The sequence below is a fragment of the Calonectris borealis genome, chromosome 6, assembly GCF_964195595.1.
Source record: "Calonectris borealis chromosome 6, bCalBor7.hap1.2, whole genome shotgun sequence".
Classification (NCBI taxonomy): Eukaryota; Metazoa; Chordata; class Aves; order Procellariiformes; family Procellariidae; genus Calonectris; species Calonectris borealis.
This window is the reverse complement of record NC_134317.1, coordinates 11,121,124-11,142,155: the sequence shown is the minus strand read 5'-3', so window position 1 is coordinate 11,142,155 and position 21,032 is coordinate 11,121,124. Positions and strand designations below refer to the sequence as shown.

At 40.1% G+C, this 21,032-nt stretch overlaps 2 protein-coding genes across 11 annotated transcripts in view; one reads left to right on the top strand and one right to left on the bottom strand.

Annotated features, from left to right (window-relative positions):
- PARP9 (poly(ADP-ribose) polymerase family member 9) overlaps window positions 1–12,117 on the top strand; it is a 542,373-nt gene extending 530,256 nt beyond the window's left edge. The window contains exons 1-10 of one of the 6 annotated variants that reach the window (XM_075152822.1): window positions 46–75; window positions 546–585; window positions 2,586–3,418; window positions 4,836–5,063; window positions 5,143–5,361; window positions 6,580–6,655; window positions 7,112–7,486; window positions 8,263–8,411; window positions 9,832–10,006; window positions 11,194–12,117. In XM_075152822.1, the coding sequence (XP_075008923.1) occupies window positions 61–75; window positions 546–585; window positions 2,586–3,418; window positions 4,836–5,063; window positions 5,143–5,361; window positions 6,580–6,655; window positions 7,112–7,486; window positions 8,263–8,411; window positions 9,832–10,006; window positions 11,194–11,501 (2,418 nt within the window). In that variant the 5' untranslated portion in view covers window positions 46–60 and the 3' untranslated portion in view covers window positions 11,502–12,117. Of the gene's footprint in view, window positions 1–45; window positions 76–545; window positions 586–1,637; window positions 2,474–2,585; window positions 3,419–4,835; window positions 5,064–5,142; window positions 5,362–6,579; window positions 6,656–7,111; window positions 7,496–8,262; window positions 8,412–9,831; window positions 10,007–11,193 lie in introns of those variants that run through there. The other 5 variants (XM_075152821.1, XM_075152825.1, XM_075152826.1 and 2 more) reach the window with 5 other exon arrangements.
- On the bottom strand, window positions 11,905–21,019 carry FAIM (Fas apoptotic inhibitory molecule). 5 transcript variants are annotated; one of them, XM_075152839.1, is made up of 6 exons: window positions 18,560–20,918; window positions 17,767–17,902; window positions 17,175–17,403; window positions 16,793–16,889; window positions 15,725–15,774; window positions 14,234–14,270 (listed from the first exon to the last, which is right to left on the bottom strand). In XM_075152839.1, the coding sequence occupies exons 1-6, from the start codon at window positions 18,601–18,603 to the stop codon at window positions 14,266–14,268; spliced, it is 561 nt and encodes a 186-aa protein (XP_075008940.1). In that variant the 5' UTR covers window positions 18,604–20,918; the 3' UTR covers window positions 14,234–14,265. The 5 variants fall into 5 exon arrangements, with proteins under 5 accessions (XP_075008943.1, XP_075008939.1, XP_075008941.1 ...); XM_075152842.1 differs by lacking the exons at window positions 16,793–16,889; window positions 18,560–20,918 and adding an exon at window positions 20,929–21,019 and having other exon boundaries at window positions 11,905–14,270; XM_075152838.1 differs by lacking the exon at window positions 16,793–16,889 and having other exon boundaries at window positions 11,905–14,270; window positions 18,560–20,914.
- Between the last annotated feature and the right edge of the window lie 13 nt (window positions 21,020–21,032).

Genomic DNA, 21,032 nt, shown 5'->3' with positions numbered 1-21,032 from the left:
GGGCCCCGCTCCAGCTCCCGGCGCTGAAAGGTAAACGGCCGCGCCGCGCAGCGCCGGTTAATGGGGATCTTCCAGGTAACAGAGCGGGGCTGGGGCGGGGGCGGAGGGCCCGAGGGGCTGGGGCTGGGGCTGGTGCCTGCCCACCCGCGGGGCGGCCCTCCACTGGGCAGCAGCTCCCTCACGGGCCCGGGGAGCTGCGGCTGGAAGTGCCAGGGCGGGCTCTCCGGGGCCTAACGCACCCCGCTGCCGACGGGTTTTAGGCACTGGGGGGAAAAAAAGCGCTGTTCTGCGGCCTGGCTCTCGGGATGAGGTAAAATTTCCCGGCTTCTCAGCACCCGCAGGTCAGCTGGAGCTGTGGGTAACTTCACCCGCCGTGGTCCAGTCACTGTAATTTCAGCTCTGAATAGCATTTTAAGTATTAGAAAACTTCACACAGATTTTTGAAAAGGTGGTGCTGCCGGTTTTGCTTGCAATGGAACTGCTCCTGCAAGAACGCAGCCCATCACGCAGTAACATGCATTTTCTCTGTCTTGTTTTTTTACAATAGTTACAGTCCGGAGACCTCGAAAAGGAAGAGCGGTTTAGGTAAGCCTCTTTTAGCCATCTGCAGAGCGTGTTCCTGTATTTAAGTTGAAAATTGCCAGCTACAGCCAGCAAACTGGAAAACGTTGATGTGGGATAGCCAAAAGCAACCTGAAATGTATGAATTGTACACTGTTATGAATCGACGTTATTATTGATTACTTCAACAGAATTTGCTTGCATTTCTCTTTTAAAAGTAAGAGCTCAGAAGTGTTTTGATGAATCAATGTGTATACCTTGTATAAGTGCAAAACGTTAGACTCTTTTTACAAGCAGGTAGCATACCCCGGAGGAAAGTTGGATTAAACTCATACAAATTGATTTACGCTAATTAACATAACTACTGCATATAGTACTGCTGACATCTGCCAGGAGAGGGCTGTATAGCCATAGTGATAATATAAAAACTGCCCCACTCTTTACCATTATTTTTGTACCCTAAAAAAAGTGGTTTAAAAAGCCCTTCTGAATTTATAAGTTCCTTACAAAGAAAGAACTTGCTTGTGGGCTTAAAGTGCAGACCAAAGAAGAGCCACAGAATTAAAGAAAAAGCTCAGCATAAGATCGCTGTGGCACGGTTAAATGAACGTATTGGCAAGTGTTCCTCTGCCGGTGTGGCTGTGAGTCACTGACTCTGCAAAGGCCTGCGGTACTCGCCCTTGGACCTTGCTGGAAATCAGTAACAAAGTGCTAAGAATGCCCTGGAGAGGGCAGAGGCAGGCTTCAGCCCTCAGCAAAACAAGCGCAGAAGGGGAGAAGTGGTGTTTTCTGCTTTTACAGCATTTTGAAGCCCTGATTATGGCGTGGCTTTTCACCTTTGCTTTCTCAGTTGGAGTTTTAGTGGCAAATGCAGCACAGCATCACAGTGGCACTGCAGCCAGTTAACAAAGCCCTGTATCTGTTTCACAGACGTTCCTCTCATACTTGTCTGCTCCTTTTTCTTCTTTCTCACCATTTATTCTCAGCCCATTCAGTTGTGCTGCTACATCAGTCTTTGAGGTTTGTGCTCTAAATCAAATAAGTTTTGTGGCGTGGTTTGTTTTTTTTTAATTCAGGTTATGTCACTGATTCATTTAAGAGTATGTCCCTGACAAGGGTTGTGTCAGCCTAATGGTGGGGAGAATAAACAGTAGGAAAGAGAGGTGGAAGAACAAGTAGCAGGAAGACTCACATCTTAACCAGGCTTCCTCCTCAGGTAAACAGTAAGGCAAACCCAAACCCTCAAGTCACCACAGGCTCAGTGATGTTGTTGTCATCTTTCAGTGCCTTTGGAGAAAGAATAGGGAAAGAGAAGCGATCAGCCACTTCTAAGGAAAAGGTATTTGCTCAATGGACCTACAGGCTATTTGCTGGTAATCCCTCTGCTGGGAGGACTCTGAGCAGGCTGTTTGGGGGCTCAGGGCGTATTTCACCAGGTCTGACATCTGCCAGGTCACAAGAAGATAATCTTGGAGACAGACTGCTTCAGAGGAGGGTGTGTGGTCCCTCTGAGGACACCGATCAGCAGCTGGCCACTCCCGTGTCTGCCTGTGTTCGGTTATGGGAAGGGAGCTGGTTGTTGATGGAAAAGATGAAACTGAAAGTATTCACAGCCTTACAGGAAACAGCGGACAGCATAATACTGACTGTTTCTCAGAATCCAAATACGTTAAGCTGACAGAGCACGCTTGAACTTTTCACTTTTCTGAAACTCACACTGCTGTAATTCATAAGGCATTGAAAGGAAAGAGGAGAAGATCTTGAGGAAAGGTGGGAAAGGAGCTACTAGATGGGGAGGTTAATTTGAACAGAATAATGAACAACACTCGAGGCCTTGATTTCTTTGCTTAGTTGGGCTTTCTAAGCCTATGAAAAGAGGAGAGAGAAGATCAGAATATGCCAAAAAATATTGGTAAGTAATTGGACAGTAATAAAATTGAGAGCTATAAACCAGACTTCTAAATAAAAAGCAATGTTTTGACAGTAGTATCTTGGATTTCACTTTATATTATTCTGTATCCTAGGGCCAAGCATGCTAATGGATGAGGACAGCTTGATGATCCCCATCAGTAAAGATGTCTATGATGTTCTTAAGAAAAGAGAGGACTGTCTAAATAATCTCATTTACAAAAAGTTTGCTTGTACATTGACCTTCAAAAGTACAAAATGCACCGTTGAAGTATACAGGAAAAAACTAAAGCAGGGAATTGACATTTGTGTTTGTAAGGATGATCTCACAAGACACAAGGTCGATGCTTTGGTGAATGCAGCCAATGAATATCTAGATCATGGAGGAGGCCTTGCTTTAGCCCTTGTGAATGCTGGAGGGCCAGAAATACAAGAGCAAAGCAATCTCCATATTGAAATCTATGGAAAACTCACAGCTGGCAAAATAGCAGTGACAGGTGGAGGGAAGCTTCCTTGTAAGAAAATTATTCATGCAGTTGGTCCAAAGTGGAGCATTTATGAAAACGAAAGATGTTGTGCCCTACTTCAGGAAGCTATTGTGAATGTTCTGAAGTACGTTAGTGCTCCAGAAAATACTATAAAGTCTGTGGCTATCCCAGCAGTGAGTTCAGGTATTTTTGGCTTCCCGATCAGTTTGTGTGCTCAAGTGATTGTAATGGCTATAAAGGAATTTGTTGAGGCAAGTCCAGCAAGCTGTCTCAGGGAAATCCGGCTTGTGAACATTTGTGAGCCTACAGTTGTAGAAATGAAGAAGGCCTGTGAAAAGTTTCTGGGTGATACCAGTTCACTTCAGGAAACTCTTTTAGCTTCACCAAGCCAGCCTTCAGCTTTCATCGAACATGGAGGCATTCACTTGTGCATTGTAAAAGGACTCCTTGAAGAGCAGAAGGTAAGTCTGTCTCCTAATATGTTGAACAGGGAGTTGCCTCCAAGTCTTTGCAGAATTTGGAGCCCAAGAGTTCAGAACACATATTGTATCGGTCCACTAAATAGTTATCTTCTTATCCTGATGAGAATTTACAAATGGTAAATAAATTATAGTGGCAAGGAGTTGGTTTTTTTTCTAAATGGGTATTAAACATTAGAACGTTTTTATTTCTTTTTTTGTATACGTGCTGTAATGGCATAAGACGAAGCAGCTAAAGATTGGATGATTAATAATAATATATCCCTATGTTAATGTTTATCTTATTATAACATCATGGGACTTCACATTTTATCATGCATTCCCTAGAAGTCTAGTCTTATTTTTTGCCTTGCTTTTTTTCCTATAATTTATGTTCTCATAGGTGTCACTACTGGAGTTACTCAGCAAACACTGAAACAGCTGAAAACAGATGATGTGCACCTTACCTTTAAACAGTGCATCATTTAAATTGATTCATTTAACTTTTTAGCTAGAAAATCTGATGCAAAATATATGAGCTTAGTCAGAGTAATCCAACAGAGTTCTTAGACTGGAAGCTACATCACAGGAATGGCATTTGCTTTCAGCAAATACTGTATCTTAAAAAAAATCATAACTTTTATTTAAAGAAGTATCTTAATTGAATAGGAAGTTCATTGTTTTGAGGTGAGAGCAAAGGATCACAAAGTCGACATTGTGGGGAATTTTATTGATCATTTTTACAGCACTGAAAGATACCACATGCCTTCAAGACTATGAGGAAAATATGCTCCCAAGTCTTGTATCTTTAGATAATCTTCAGCAATTAAGTTAGAACAATTACTGCTATTATCAGCATTCTGTAAACAAGTGTTTTGCATTTTACATATTTAATTTGAAATACAGAAGACCTATTAGGGGAATCTGCTGTTTCCACTGGGGATTGGAAGCAATAATAGCTTTGCAGTTCCCCTGTGTGCACTGACCCCGCTGGTTTGGTGACGAGTGCTTGCTACCCTAACACGGGGAGCATCTGCGTGGGCTGGGGTAACAGACATAGCCATAGTTCTCTCCTGCACATCGATAATTGGCTGCAGAATTGCATTTGATGAGGCACGTATGGGTCACTTCCATAGCTGCTGTAATAATTCTATTGAATACACTCTGATGACTTGAACAGGTCTTATGCACGCTGTTGGCTTCTGAGAAAAAAATATGCATTTACTGCCACTAGAAGGTGCATACTTTGATGTATTCTAGCGCTGCTCTTAATAGTCATAAGAGAACCTTTCAAACAGCTGATCTGCTGCGGTCAGGCTTTTTTAAAGGCATTGTTCCTAGAAAGAGTGCTCTCTATAGTAGCAAAGCTTGCAAATAGTAAACTTGAAGTATACTGAAACTTTGCACTCTTTTCTTCCAGACTACAGCTATTGTGAATTCTGTGTCTGTGAATGGCGAGCCTTACTCTCCAGTTTCAAGAGGACTGCTGCAAAAAGCGGGTCCAGGTCTTCAGGATGAATTGCAGTCTCATCTTAGATATTCTTCGTCTTATAAGGAACTCATAGTAACAAAAGGATATAATCTGCCCTGTGAGCTTGTACTGCACATTGTATGGTTGCAGTACCACCACAAGGTGTTACTGTGTGAGGTGATGAGCAGTTAGATTGGATTTTAATTGATTTTCATGTTGAGTGATATGAGGACTAAACCACTTGTTTTTCTTGCAGGAATTAAAAGTTGCAGTGACAACATGCCTGTATTACTTTAGGGACTGGCAGTCTCCCTCAGTTTCTTTTCCAGCAAACGGGATTTGGTCGTTAAAGCTGCCTGTTGATATAGTGGCAGAGATCATGATTGAAGCGGTTTTAAATTTTGCCACGGCACACCCTGAGAACAAGATAGATGTGCAGTTTGTCTTTTGCCCAGATGACTATAAGGCCTATGAGGTAACAAATATGTTGTTAACTACCAATAAGGAAAATGCAAAACCGTAAAAATATTCCCGTAGATGACTACAAATTAAGATAATCTGAATTCCATACTACTTATAACATTTGTGAACGGCAGATCCCTTTATGAAACTATTTGTCTCATTAACAGTTATTATTAATCTTTACAAAACTTTATTTTCTCTTCACTAAAGCCAAAGTCTTCACCCTGTGGTCTGATAGCAAGGGGAGGGAGCTCTGAAATTCCCACGACTATCAGGGAATTTATAAGAAAGAGTCTACTCTTAACTCATTAGGGAATAAGCTTATTCCTCCTCAGGGAATTGCTTTAACTAATTTTTTTTGTATGAAGTTCCTAGGGCAAAACACTATCAACACATTATATGACCTAACATGATAGAAGGGTTGCAAACAGACACTGGATAATTTCAACTGCAGTGTGCCATTTTCCACCTTTTGAGTATTTGGCCGATGTGATTAATATACAACTATTTTAGATAGCCATCTATTATAAAAGTACTTTTTTTCCCATTTAACTTCAACAATCCATTCTTTCAACAGGTGCAAGAACTAGGTGGAGAGGGGTTGGAACTAGATGATCTTTAAGGTCCCTTCCAACCCAAACCATTCTATGATTCTAAGATCAGATCCATCAGATCTGTAACAGTCCCATAAACTTTAAAGGAAGCTGTATGACAGCTATGTGCTCATCACTTCATCCCTTGATAATCAGGGCACAGCAGAAACTCTTTTTGCTGAAAAAAGAAGGAAAGGCAGTTTGCCAGATGCCAAATCCACTGCCTAGCAGAGTAGCGCTTCTCAGAGGTTTTCCATGTGTGATCACGAAGAGGAGCTTTGGGGTAAAGGCAGGGGAATAGTCTGGGTTTTAAAACGTGAGTAAGGATTCATCAGCATTAAACTGCAAGTAATGAACACCTTTATCTGCTGTGGTTCCATGAATTCCGGATATGCCACAACCACAAGGAGTGGGTAAAGGTGCCATTCAGTGTGTAAGGTGTCTTACCTTAGGAGACGTAGAAGAACAGGAATGCATTTGATATTATCAGGAATAACATTTTGGGAAAAGCTGACAAATTTTCCCAAAAATTTTGGGGCGGTGGTGTAACTACAGCTTATCTAACAGAGTTTTGAAATAACAAATTAAATACTTGACAACAGAGATTGCAAACTGCTCCTGAACTTTTCTCTTTCAAGGTTTTCCAGAGGAAATTTTATTCGGCAGCACACAAACTGGGAAAAAAGCAATATTACAACAAAAGTGATCATTTGAGTAAGTAATGAACAGAAGAGGTATTTCAAGTAAATGAGCACTCCAGATTTGAGAATCTGAAATCACATTCCTTTAAAAAGAACTTAGTATTTGCATATGTGTCTTGGGGAAAAGGGGAGGCAAAAATGTGTGAGCGCTTTGCATTTTTACATTAATAGGAATGGAACTGAGCAGTCCCTCATAAGATTTTCAAACATAAAAATCATCATCAGTGCCTAACTTGTTGCAAGTCATGTAGTGGAAGGCAAATAAATTCTGCATGTGTGTGGGGTTTTTTTTCCTGGAAACCTTACCTCCTGTTATCTAATCTCTTTTTTTTGAGTGTACCAGAAGAGTAGTGTGTTTCTTGCACTGTACATCTTGGATTACATATAGGAATTTGTGACAGCACTTGAAAGTTCTTCACTCTTCCAATGAACTTGTGTATATATATAAAAAAAAAAATCTTTCTTCCAGGTACAGAGTCAGGCAGTCAAAGCGTAAAAGAGGCTGCAAATAATGAACCAGCTATTGAACTTAAAGGGAACACACGTACAGCATTAGAAGCAGCAGAATCGTGGATCCAAAGTGTGGTACAAATTCAGGAAAGTAACCATGCTATTATTGAAAACAACTACATTTTTAGCCTCGGTAAAAACGAGTTTGCAGAACTATCTCGAGAGCAGCATTCTAGTGTATGTGTATCAGAAGAAGTGAGAGGTGGAAAAGCAAGACTGGAATTTCAGGGCCCTCCTGATGCTGTGATTGATGCAGTGCTCACAGCTGAAAAATTACTGCTTCGTATGCAAGAGAAGACTACAGCCAAACAAGAGGAACTGCTGTACTTAATGGGTATGTTAAGTAAGTGCCTAAATAAGGTCAAGTATGAAGCAACATATGTCTATGTATTGCTGAGAGTGGACAGACGTGCATTCAGTTCACACACATGCTGAGCATTGCTTTAATTACCGATATTACTGTACTTCTATCATATGAGCCCCTGAAAGAGCATTTCTTAGCTTTGGTTACTCACTTGGCAATATTCCTAGTAGGGCACAGTTACACAGGAGCTGGCTGTCATTGTACAGCCAGCTGTAATGCTGGCTTCCTTCAGGACAGTTTCACTTTAAAGCCTGGCCACTGGAGGCTTACAAAATTTGCACTTTAATTAACACATACCTTGGCTGAGCTCTTTTGCTAGCTACAGCTGGGCCACCAGGACCCACCAATGGACTTGTTCTGCAGAGCCCTTGACTTTCACTAACAGTGGATAGAATAGTGGCATTACAAAATTTACCGAGTGATCCATTTTTCCTCATGTTTGTCTAATCATTCAATATAGATACCATTATATGAAAGCTGGGCTGGGGAGAGATGTAATGGAGAAGATAAATTGCTTTTCTGTGATTCTCTCTCTCTGGTTTTTTTAATAAATGTAGAAAAAAAGAATAAATTAATATATATATATATCAGTCCCTCTCAATATTAGCCTCTGGCATTACTTTGGAGAATATTTAACATTCTTTGTTTTTAACTAAACTACCAAACTAAAGTATTGGATCCCTCCTCCTTGCCTTTGCTTCAGATACTGTGATATATGAAAACTTTACTCCCTCATTTGTATCCAGGCCAACCAGAAGCAGGTCAGCATTTAGAAGGACACCTTCACAGGACAAATACTACTAAATGCGGACAGATTTCACTGGTGGAATCACACCTTCAGGAGTTTAAAGACAGACAGAAACAGTTCGAAAAAGCTGGGCTTCATGTTCTCAAGGTAAAGAGGGTATTCATGGAAAAACAATCTCGGCTGATATATTAGAACTAACATGTTTAACATATGCTTAAAAAACTCAGATTAACTATTTCAATATATTGCTTTTAAAAATGAAGATCAAGTCAGCCTCATCTGTAAAATACATGTAGTCTATTATAGATGTAATAGAAAGTATTTTAAACATAATGCAAATAATCACTCAAAAAGTGTGGTTAAATTCTGAGAAGTCCTTTTAACTGTACTGTACTTTCTGTCTCTTATTTCATGCTTCACATATTCCTTTATAGGACTCTAGAGAAATATGAGATTGGTATGGTAGAATGAGTACAATATTCCAGGACACTAATGCAGTGTCTCTGTTTTCTTCTTGTGAGCTTGACACCAAAAATTAGCAACTGAATTTGTCAGAGTTAGGATCTGATTAGTAGCGTGTTGAAGTTGGGATCTTGCTTGGGTATGAGTGCTTTACTGAACAGGAGGAGGGTGAGGCTATGCAACACAGAGAAATATGGAAGTAAACAGGGATTTGTGTGCCTAGTAGTAACAGAGGGTAACTGGAAACCAGACTGCCATGTGCCGAATGGCCTTTCATACAAGAAAGGTGTTTAACATTGAAATAATAGCAAATACTAACCTGATGAAAGCAAATGCTTTTTGATCTGCAGAACTGAAGACTTTGTGGAGGCTCAAAAGCTACATCAGCATTTAAAACAGTGCTGCACTGAGGATCAGTCATAGCTCAGTTAAATGACTTTTAACAGAGCAAGAGCCTGATCGTGCCTCAGCGCCTGCTTGTTTTCAGCTGAGCAGTCAGAAGTCTGGCATGAGCAGGTTGCTGAAGAGGCAACTGGTACTGACTTTTGCTATAGGACTGTGACTGGCCCACTGGTCAAGTCACGTACGGGAGTGAGAGCTGCAGCGTAGCCAATTCGCCTGAAGTTCTGTGTGGTGTTACGCTGCATGCAGCCATGCTTTCGAGACACAAGCTAACGTAAAGGCCCTCTCATCTATGGATCCTTTTTTCCCCAACAGCTGCAAAGTTTTGATCAATGAGAGCTGAGGTTCTCCACGCCTTGCAGGACACTTGCCGTTCTTTCCAACATTAGGCTGTAAGCACTCACACAGCTTATTCTCACGTATGGTTGATACTCCATCTGTTCAACACAACTCAAGTGCTGGAAATCAGTACACTCAGATATATTCCCCATTCTGGATGTCATTGAGAGGCATGGGACAGTGGCATGCTTCTTTTTCTGTGGATCAGTTGCACGCTTCACATACCTTATCTGCTACACCGTCAATGCATACAAGCTAAATCAAAGGTTCTTACATTGAAGAACATAGCCTGAAGAAGAGCATTCATGGATTTCATGGCTATTGGTCTCCATTTGCTTATACTACACTATTATTTATGTTACAGGTTGAAAAGATATATAATCCTCTTTTATCTGCTGCATTCCAACAAATGAAAAAAAAAATAGAAGAAAAACAAGGTACCTCCAAAATAACCCACAAGTTGTACCAGCATGTTCCTGCTCAGTTCTGTAGCTCGGTGTGCCACACTGGATTTCACAGGATGTATTCCCCACCAACAGGTAATAACTTGCTTTGGCATCTTTAATCAAAACAGTGACTGACTACTAAGGTTGGATTAAAATCAGAAAAAATGGCATTTCTAAACAAGAACTGTTTCTTAGCTGCATTTAGAGTCATATGAGCTTACTTTTTTATCTACAGTAAGATTTTCCCCTTTTTCCTTCCTGATACTGTAGAGTCAGTAGGGCTCTGGGAGTATAAGCCTGGATTCTAGCCTACCCAGACACTGTTGACAGAATTGTTAATATACACATAATGCTATGTCCAAGTTTTATTTCATTGCATCACTCTTTAATGAAAGTCAACATCCTTATTTACTTGCTGCAAACATGCATTCAGCAGCTTGATGCTTTAAAGCATGTTCAAAGGAATCACAGAATAATTAAGGCTGGAAGGTGCTTCTGAAGGTCACCCAGCCTAACCCCCTGCCCAAATCAGGTGCGATCAGAGGCAGAAGATAATCTGACTGAGCAGACTGCCATTCACTCTTAGAGTACACTGAGGAAAAGAGTTGTGGTGTCTATGAAATATTGTAGTAGACAGATGTTTTCAGAAATGGAAAGAATAAGCATTTGGCACCTCATCCGATAGGTGAAGGGCGTGCTATTTTTGCTTGTCAAATGCAGAATTGGGATTTCAGGCAAGAAACTGTTCAAAAAGTGGAGATTTGCCTTTCCTTGTTTATGCAATGTATGTGGCATATTTTCACACTTTCAAAGTAATAAATAGGATGATGGTCTAATGTAATTTCTTTGCACTTTTCCATGTGATACTGTAATAGCATTTTTATGCAGCATTTTTCTTACAAATCCCAAAGCTTTTTTTGTAGTTTACATTATTAAAAACTTACATTCTTTGATGCTTATCAGAGTCCCTAATACATGATGACAGAAGTGTTTATATAGATACATTATACCTTGATGTTTCTATCACTGGATTAACAGTTAAATCTGAACAGTCGTCACTGGAGTAGCAGTTAAATCGGAATGGCCATCACCTGTCATTGCTCATCATGCATCAGAGCCACTTAATGCAAATTTACCTCCAAAAGGATGGCACACATTGAGCAGTAAAATAAAATGTAATACTGAATCAAGAAGCAGTCTCTTAGTACTACCACCCCGAAAGAACCAATTGTTAAAAGCTTTTTTTCTTTTCTTCTGAAAATTTTTCTTTCTTTTTCCAGAACAAAAATACGGAGCTGGCATCTACTTTAAACGGAACCTGAAAAGCCTAATCGAGGGTAAAGATAGGTGGGAAACAGACTCTAAAATGTACGTGTTTGAGGCTGATGTATTAACAGGCTTATACACTAAAGGCAAGCCATCTTACATTATGCCACCGGCAGTGGAGGGGGATGCCATTAAGGTATATGACAGCTTAGTAGATGATGTAAACAATCCTGACACCTTTGTTATTTGCAACAGTGCTGGAGCCCTTCCACAATACTTGTTGACCTGTTCCCAAATGAGGGAGAGGTATATGGCCCCCTGAGGAAACCAGCAGCATCCTGAGTAAGAATTAATCAGAACTGTAGCTATTATGAAGACCCCCTCAGAACAAAGTCTAGTACTTAGATTTTAAGAGGATGCTTTACCTGGTAACATGCTGTGATCAAAGTGCCTCGTGCAAAGTGATCTGAAATATCCGTGAACAGAAAAAGTAAGTCAATACCTTAGGGAGATTAGAACAAAATTATCTATGAATGGAAACGGAAGGGAAAGCATCACAAAATACAGTTTAGCATTTACCTGGTCATTTACTTTATGCCTTAAAGTGTTCTGAGCATGTGACTATAGACGATGTTTGCGTAGGCTGTCATTATGTTTTCTTAATCTGAGATATTGCATCTATTAGTGAAACCCAAGAAATCTTGGTTGTGCCTTTGATTCTTAAATTTTCTTTTGACTTAAATAGGTGAATGTATCAGGTGAAAGCTGTTTCCCACTTAGGGACATGCTATTAAATACACAGTTATGACAAATGTGAGGCAATACTTCATGATTTCTAGCAGTAGTTGCTGTTACGGTTTCTATTAATGGTTTTTATTAGAGATTCCAAGCATTTTACATACATGTATTCAAAATAAAAAGTATGAATGACACTGTCAGCTGACCTGTTATTTTTCCATATAGCCTTAAGAACGTGACTTGGACTGTATTTGAGCTTCAGATTTCTCAGTGGTGGTCAATCAATCTTTGAAAGGCTACAAAGTCGTAGAGAACTGGTTCAAGCTATAGCTTGAAATTGTTCTTCAATTAATCTACCTTTACCAATATCTTTTAAAGATTACAGTGTCAACCTTGTAGCTAGATATCCCCACATTGCTTCTGTAGTGACCTGAAGCCAGTAAACGGAAAAGCCTAAGAGCTATTATACTCATTTCAATGTAAAAGGGGATTCAGTCCAGCTCTCAGGTACTTTGAAACTTTCTGTACTAAAGCCTGAAACGATGTCTGACGTTAGCAGGGTTTAAAACAAATCTATTGCCCCCAACTAAAAGCTACTACCAGATTTGTCCAATCTGAAGGATTTAAAACCACCAGTTATGGCCCTAACTAAACACCCAAACGACTTATAACAGTGCTGTAATACAGAAATAAAGGCTCATCTGTCAATATCATGTCTGCTTCTAGATTGAAAAGTCATCTACGCTTAAAACTAATTATCTGGGGAGAAGGCAGGCTTGCGTAAAACTATTAAAAACCAACGACATTGTCATATGAAAAGCATTTCATCTACTTGTAAAGCTAATGGAGAGCAGTCTGAACCCTAAAACATAGATGAAATTAGCGTTTAAAAAAACCTTTTCAAAATAATTTGTTAATGAATTCCCAGCACATTTGTACTGCATCTGCAACTCCCAAGATAGTAGTCATAGTGCTAGGAACCACTCACAAGTCCAAAAGAAATTAAATTATAAAAGCCTAATTCTGAACTCTGAGGTTGCAAGTAGAAAATTTTTTTGAACCATTGCAAAACAAACTTTCAAATGACTATAATCCTATTTTTTTTAAATTATGTTTAAGATTAGCTATGTGTACACTGTTGCAAAAGGGTAGCTTTTATGGTGTGTGAGCCTATGCTCTAGTGCAATGTTAAATGGGAAAGCCCCCCCATGAACTTGTAAGAACCATCTAACACACGAGTCTTGTTCTCACAGAAATCCCAAGGTTTTAGATAGTATGCTGGAAGTTTGGAAACAGAATTAGTCTATTTCTATTTTAACTTCTCCATTTAAGCAACCAATTCTTTTCCTCTATTTCTGTCCCATTTTTCCTCATGTTTCTTGATTCACACATTACTGCCAGGAAAACACACAGCTGTAGATTTAAGGTTTGTTAGGCAGCACTGAACAAGAATAAGCTCTTATTTCAGCTTGCTTCAAGAGGTGTCATTTTTTTAAAGGAGTTTCATGGCAGGAATTTTTTTTTCTGTTTTCTTTTTTGAAAAAAATCTGTACAGAGTTTCTGAACTACTGCAACAATTTCTAACAAGCAAGGGTTTTCAGAAAGCCGCAAAGAATTTTTTTTTTGGCACAATGTAACACCTTTTCTCCTACTCGGAATAAAGAACAGTTTTCATAGTGCAGTATTATTTTAATACTGTTACACAAGTACAATGTATTTCATTAATAAGCTTTTTATTAACTTTGTAACTCTTCTTAACTGCATCTGAAAAACGTTGGAAGTCAGTTTAATAGAAAAAATAACTACGGAGAAAATTTTAACAGCTTACTCGAATGCCCAGCACATGCTTCCTCCTCCCTCCACATACACCCGCAATTTATAAGGATTCAGTCTTACTGAATATTCATCTTGCATTTTATTATAGCGAGATTTTTTTTCTAGTATATAATTTCTACTTAAGTTCACCTGTGCTCTCTGCACTTAGTGATATAATATATGTATATATAGTTTTTAAAAAACTGGTAATGTAAGAGGCTGTATATAATTATTTTCATTTGGTTCTCAAAAAGAATAATTTCATATACAGAAACTAGAAAATAAACCCAGCACAAACTAGATTGTACCAAGTAGTACATATTAAAATAATTACCACAGTAATTGAAAATTCCTGATCTTAGTCCTACAATAATCAGTTAACTAGAGGCTACTCCACAGCCTCTGGGATTTCTCTGTCATCCACAATAAGGGTATGAATAATTCCTTCCTTTCGTTTTCCACTACTGACAGCCTTAATGTAACAGCTGTGATTACCAACACTGAAGTGAGTTTCAGTCCCATCTTCTACAAATTCACCCTGGGAGAAAAGAGACAAGAATAAAACCAGACATGTGGTATTTTAGTAAAATAAAAGCTTGAGTGCATCAGACTGTTTCCAACGTCAAGATCACTTGTAGTTCCCACAATTAGAGCAGCCGTAGGTACCTGCAACAAATGCAGCGCAAATGCTGAACTAAGCTGCAGAATCTCGGACAGGGCTTTGTCAAGGCGTCCAGTTAAAGATTTGTGGGTATTAGATAACAATCAAAATTTCACATAATCAGAAATGATAAAGTTGGAGTTTGTGAATTAATATCGTTGATCAGTAAAACAAAAATAGAAAAGAGTTTCCTTCCGAGTTGTGCAGTACAGCCAATAAGTACCACACAAACCTGTGCTGAAATGGCAGTAAACCGTGCAGGATTTAGTGGTACAAAGGACAACGAGATCCCCAAATTGAGTCTAACAGCTGTGTATTTTGGATACACAGCTCCTGCTGCAGTTATGTAATTTCCTATTACGGATTTTGCCATACATGTCTATTTTTGTCATCATCTTTGGGAGAGGAGAAAAATCTGTGTGCCGCTCTAATGCAAGCAGAGTTTGACAACAAAACCTGTACTTGCAGCTTAAAAGAATATCTCCTAGTGCATTTATTACATTATAGAAAAGGCTGAGAACCATCAAAAGCAGAAGTTCTTGTTCACTGAGAGAGGACGTTTCTTCCACTGATTACTAAAGAAACATTTGGTGAATCTTTTCATCCTATTCTCAAGTACACCAAAACTGTTGATTTTACAACTTGTACTCATCCAGGGGATTACTTGTGGCAGTAGTAATCACAGTGACAACTCTGGTGAGAAGGCACATCCTTCAAGGATGGGGTAGCCTACATAGTATGCGTATTGAAAGCCATCATAATATAAAAAGACACCAAATAGATCAAGCCTTCTAGCTGTCAACCTGCTCTAAAAATTAATGCAGATGTGACAGAAAGACAAAAGATTTGATTTGTTCCAACGAGACTCTTAAGCCCTAAGTGTTAGGGACCATCTCTAGGTGGAAAAAAATCGTAAGTCATAACAGACTACAGGTGTTCAATTCTCAGTCACCACTGACACAAGCAGGTTTGGATGAGATGGCTCTACACTATGCATCAAACTCAAGTCCCTCCCACTCCCCTGAAAGTTCTCTCCCCAAAAACCCTGGACAACCAACCGAGAAGATTTATTTTGCTTGTCTAAAAAGTGTAAACAAAAGCATTGTTTATCCTTAAATAGATAGATGTTTGGCATCCTAACTGAAATACTGTCAATTTTAAGATATAGTGAAGGACATTTGGAACAGACTAATAGCGTACTGACTGTTTAGGCATACGCTCATACTCTGGTATGAGTGGTAAAGTGAGGTAACATGCCCCTCTGGCTTATTTTGCTAAGCTGTGGTTATCTAGCCATAGCCTGTGAAAAGCCTTTGGAAATGATCACGTACCGCTGTTTCCATTTTTTGGCCATTGCACCACACATCCATAGTGTCCTTTTCTGTGAAGGAAAAAGAAATCAAAAAGTAGAAAGAACAAGATTTTTTTTTTCCCCCTACAGACAGGAAGATCTAGGAATTTTAAAAATTTACTGTTGAATTTTACTTTCAATTCCCCAAAGTTGTTCCTAATTAGCCATAGTACCTGGGCTACAGGCTTTGTTCTTACATTGGAGAGATGGGAGGCTCTGTCATCAATGGGCAAAAAACTTTTGCTATGAACATACATTTTTACCTCTCCCTAGACCTGGCTGTTAACACTGGGTTGTTCTGAATATCGTCAGAGATGTTAAACTGAAAATCATTCTTAAACTGAAAACCTTGAAGCCAGAAAAATGAAGTAATTTCTGCTAATCATTTGAGAGCTGTTTCAATGAAGCTCTAACATTTTTTCCAGGTTGGTTTAATTCAAAAGCAGCATTACTTAACATCCATCAAACTGTTTGTATTCTTAAAATCTCCTTGAAAACCCAAGTACCACTTTCAATACGAATCTTAGATTTTTTTCATATGAAACAATATTCTTTTACTTCTCCCAGTACATCCTCCTTAAATTACTTTGCTCTAGAATTCACATTACTGACACTGTCATCCACAGGACATCAGTAGAGAGCTGAACACTGCATGCCTTTTAAGTAAGCGTAGGGAGATTAAAAGTCCTGAGGCTTAAGAAGAAATCATAGCCCAAGATCTCCTGTCTTCAGCTCTAAACATACAGCAATACCTAAGTGAAAATTTTCCCTCTAGATGCCACGGACAAATTCCTCAGGGGATCCCTTCCTCCCATCTGCTTGTAATGTATTTGGGAAAGGGGGACAGAAGAGAAGAAATGTATTGCCTTGCTATTAAGAAAGTGAAAAGAGTCATCTGAAGATTTTAGATTAAATTTGTAGTTAAGAAGTGATGCAGAAAAAAAGATGCCGGTTAATCTATCAAAAATGTAGAATAACACTGTCCCACTTCCTCAGTTAAAGACTCCTTGGCTTTGGCTTACGGTTTTTGGAAGGAAAGCCTGGTTACCTGCTCAACAAATGTACACACACAGCGGGTTTGATCACATCACAGGTAACACTTCTACAACAAGCTTCACCTGGAGAACTGTCTTGCCAGGGCAGCTCTATGGATACAGAAACCATAACTCCTTCCAACCTTTTTTTCTCTTTTTTTAAATCTAGACCATGCTGCTGTAGAACAGAACACTGACAGCAGGCTTACACAGGTGTAACAAGACCATTATTTTTCAGACTGTCTTTGGCATCTCATTCCAAAGTTCCAGGCCACCCAGGATTTTACACCGTAACAGTGCTAGCCACTGAACTGCGCTTTCTCTTAATTACCAGTTATTGAATGCATACAAGTTTATTCAAAGGCAGCAACATGAAGTCATTCATTGTTTACTTACCTAGAACAACTCTATAGTCCATACCACCCAAGCTCAGTACCCAAGTGCTGGTTATTTTTGACCTGTTCTCCATATACTTCTTGAGGCTCTTTCCATTGATCTCCAAAGTATATTCATATGCAAAGCCACTGACTGCATCAATGTTAATAGTAGCTCTTGTTTTGGCTGCTCCAACAGGGAATGTTTCTTTACCCACTAATTTAAACATCCATTCTTTTCTTATTTCTTCCTGTAGAATAAAACAAAGACAATGGGTATTAATTGATAAACCTGAATGCATGTTTTAGTATAAAAAAAAAAATGAACTAGAACTCAGGAAGACAGCTCAATACTTAACTATTATTTCAGAATAAACAATATTCTGTATGTCTAGAGTGCGTCTGCCCAAGGACAGCAAAGCACTTCATGAATATTCACACCTTAATTGTAACTGAAAAAAAGAATGATGCAGTTCATTAAATTAGGTAAAGTTAATCAACTGAATATACCTCACTTGCATTTATTAGTCTTTTGTTTGTTCTGATACCTGTTGCATGGAAGTGCACTTATATAATCTGTGTCATAGTGAAATTTGAGCACATAGCAATTTCACCTTTCCATCAACATAGACAACACGTTTTCCTGAAGTGGTCCCATGTTCAAATTCAATCTTATGAACACCATCACTTAAAGCTACTTCCCAAACAGCCACCAAATCTGTCATCTTCTCTAAGTGGCTGTACCGAGACCTATGGAAAACCGACAAAGTAAATTAGTTGTCATTGAAAGAGTTCAATTACTGATGTCTATCATTCAAAGCTTTACTGCTTCAGGGCAAGTCACTTTTTACAAATGAAAAAAGAGATTTGAAAGAATAAGCATACAGAACTGCTTATATTTTCATGTTTCTCAAACATTCAAGTATGACAAAATATCACAAAATCTAAACAGACAGTTAAACAGACTCACTTTGACAAATACCATACAAAGACATATATATCTCCATCTAACCTCTAAAACTTCCATCTCAGGTGACAGTATGGTTACAAAATTATACTTAGAATTCAGATGCTCCTGGACAGTTCTGCAATTTCTTGGCAGGTGCTAAAATACAGTTTTTGATTGATCTCTGAGAAAGTGTTTTAGCCTTTTAAACTTGAAAAATAGTCAGGATGACCAGTTTAGCTATTATCTGTTTTAACAGATTTGTCTGTAATCTTTCTCATAAACATTACCTACATCATTCAGAAATGCAACTCTGCGCACACAAACACCCATAGGGGAGGAGATCTGGCAAGATATCCTTTCATTTAAGTAATTTTTAAAGTTCAAATACAGTCATAAATGACCACTGGAACTGTGGATATCTTTCCAAATCTGCTCATACCACAGTTCTGATTTTTTACCTTACTTCATCTTCACAGACAGTAATCTCCTCACGGGATGCCATAGTAACCAAAACGGCTTTTAATCCAATTAGCAGCAAGAAAAAAAGAAAAGCAGAATAGCAGCATATAAGTGTTGAGGCCTAAATTTTCCTCGTTTTCTCCATTTAAGATAAAGAACATTTTTAAAAGTGTCATGAACTATCATGCACTGCCGTGTCTATGATGAAGTACAAACATAATTTTTCCTCTTAGACAGAAAGGCAAATGTAAGTATTCTTTTACAAAATTAGTAAGTGCAATTTATCCTAACTTTATTAGCACATCATAACTTTGTCAGTTTTTTAATGGAAAAATGGTTTGCTTAACTTGTGAGCAAAAGCTTAGAAATGGACAACTTGGCCAAAGCAGGAACCAAATCCAGAGCTGCCCATCTCAGTCACAAACCGTAACACACTAGGGACAGTTGCCACCTCAGGGAAAGTGAAACAGCACAGGCAACGATTTCAACCTACTCGTTTTTCTAAACCACTGTAGTAGTTTTCAACAATCATATTAGCAATTTGACCTGGCAATCCCATCATAAAGTCTATGTGAACCACAAATAAATCACTTGTTTCTTACTTGGGAGGTTTTTAGACCATGACCGTGTTTTACAACACTGCTGACTTATTTTTAATTTATTATTTTTACCAAACAAATTAATTTGTTAAGAGCTATCTGCATTGTCTATGCATATCAATAAGCATAATTTAAGTAAGTGCAAATAAGAGAATTTTTGATAAATTGTACTTTTCACTGAAAAATGAATTAAAAGTGAAGTTGTAAGTTCCAGGGTCTCTCTTCAACATAACAGAGGAGTGTGCATTTAAAAATTAAACCTCCTTCACTCTGTCTTAAGCTTCTATTTTAAAACATGCTCAAGTACACTGCTGTATTACTGTCTGTGGTTTTGTCAGTCATTACACACATTTCTGTTCATAAACTGAAAAATAAGTTTTAAAAACAGTGAAACTGTTTTAACGATCTAAGGATTTAATTATCACAGTAGTGAGCAGTCTACACCACCTAATAAATGCCGAGGAGGTTGTTTTGGTTGTTCCTAAAGTTACGGGTTGATTTCTGTGAAGGCTCGCATCCCCTGGCACAGGGTGGAAGTCAGGCGGGGTGTATTTCTGTGCTTCCCCCTTCCCCTTCTTGTCAAAGGAGTGGGTGCCAGGGGCTCAGGACAGACCCACGCTTGTCCCCGCCAGCTAACAGACACGCAAGAATTGGCCTCGGGCACAAAAAGAAATGCCAGAAGAGGTGGCACCTGGAGCATGTCTAGAGCCCGCAGAGACTGCATCACCCGTGGCAGTACGCAACCCTGCTGCGTGAATTTTAGCAGATAATTTAGGATTGATGCTGAAAGGGTTAGGAAACATGCCAGAACACACAAAACACACAATTTCTTTTTTTTTTTTTTTTAAACATATCATGGTAATGTGGTAATATACTTTTTTTTTTTTTTAATCAAACCTGAACCCAAATTCTAAGCCAGCTTTATGTTTTCTGAAGGACATCGATACCGTCAGAGTCGGAAGGGAAGGCCGTACACTACTACATGACCAGGAGATGCCTGCCGCAGAGCTGGCCCTCAAACACTCACTGGCTCGCGTCCGAGGAAACGGAGTTGTACTAACCGCCGACCGCCTCACTTCGCTGCATTTTCTGTTAATTCAGTCAGCAGCCCAAAATGAGATTTACTTCTCTATGCAGAACGACTTGTTTTGAAAAATAGGATAGGATTACCGCTCTGCACCCACCCAATCCACGCCTGGTGGCAGACAGCGGCGGAGGGTGCCCGGGGAAGCGTATGAACTCCAGAGACGGCAAATTTCTCTCCACCACCCACGCTTATTGCCAGCAAAGAGGTTTTTTTAAATTAAGTCCTGACAGCCACCTTTCTAAATCCCTCCTCGAACAGCTTATTGCTGATCGCCGTCATCCTCCACGCCCAGCGAGCACACGCGACTCCTCTCTGAGCCGCGCCAGCCCAAGCCCCACGCAGCAGAGCCCCGCCGGCGCCTAGGGAGGTTCCCGGCACGTCCCTCCCCTCCTCCGGGCCGAGCCCCCAGCAACGGGCGGAAGCACACGCCGACGGACACGCGGTCTGCTTCCTCCGCCGCCGCCGCCGCCGCCGCCGCGGCCAGGCGGTCTCCAAGGAGCCCGGGGAGACGCTCCCTCAGCCCGCGCGGGCCCGGCCATGCCGCCAGGCGATGCATGTCGTGTCGTCCCCGGGGCGGCAAGGGAGGGCAGATCCCAGGCGCCTGAGGAGAGATCAGGCCTCCGCGGCCGGGCGATCGGGCGAACCCGGTCCCACGCCCCGCCGCTCCCGGCCCCGCTCCTACCTCCGCGGGGCTCTCCTCCCCCTCCGCTCCCCGCGCCTCAAAATGGCGGCGTGCGGCCAGCGCCGCCCCGCGGCCGCCCGCCTCCCTCCCCTCCCCTCCCCTCC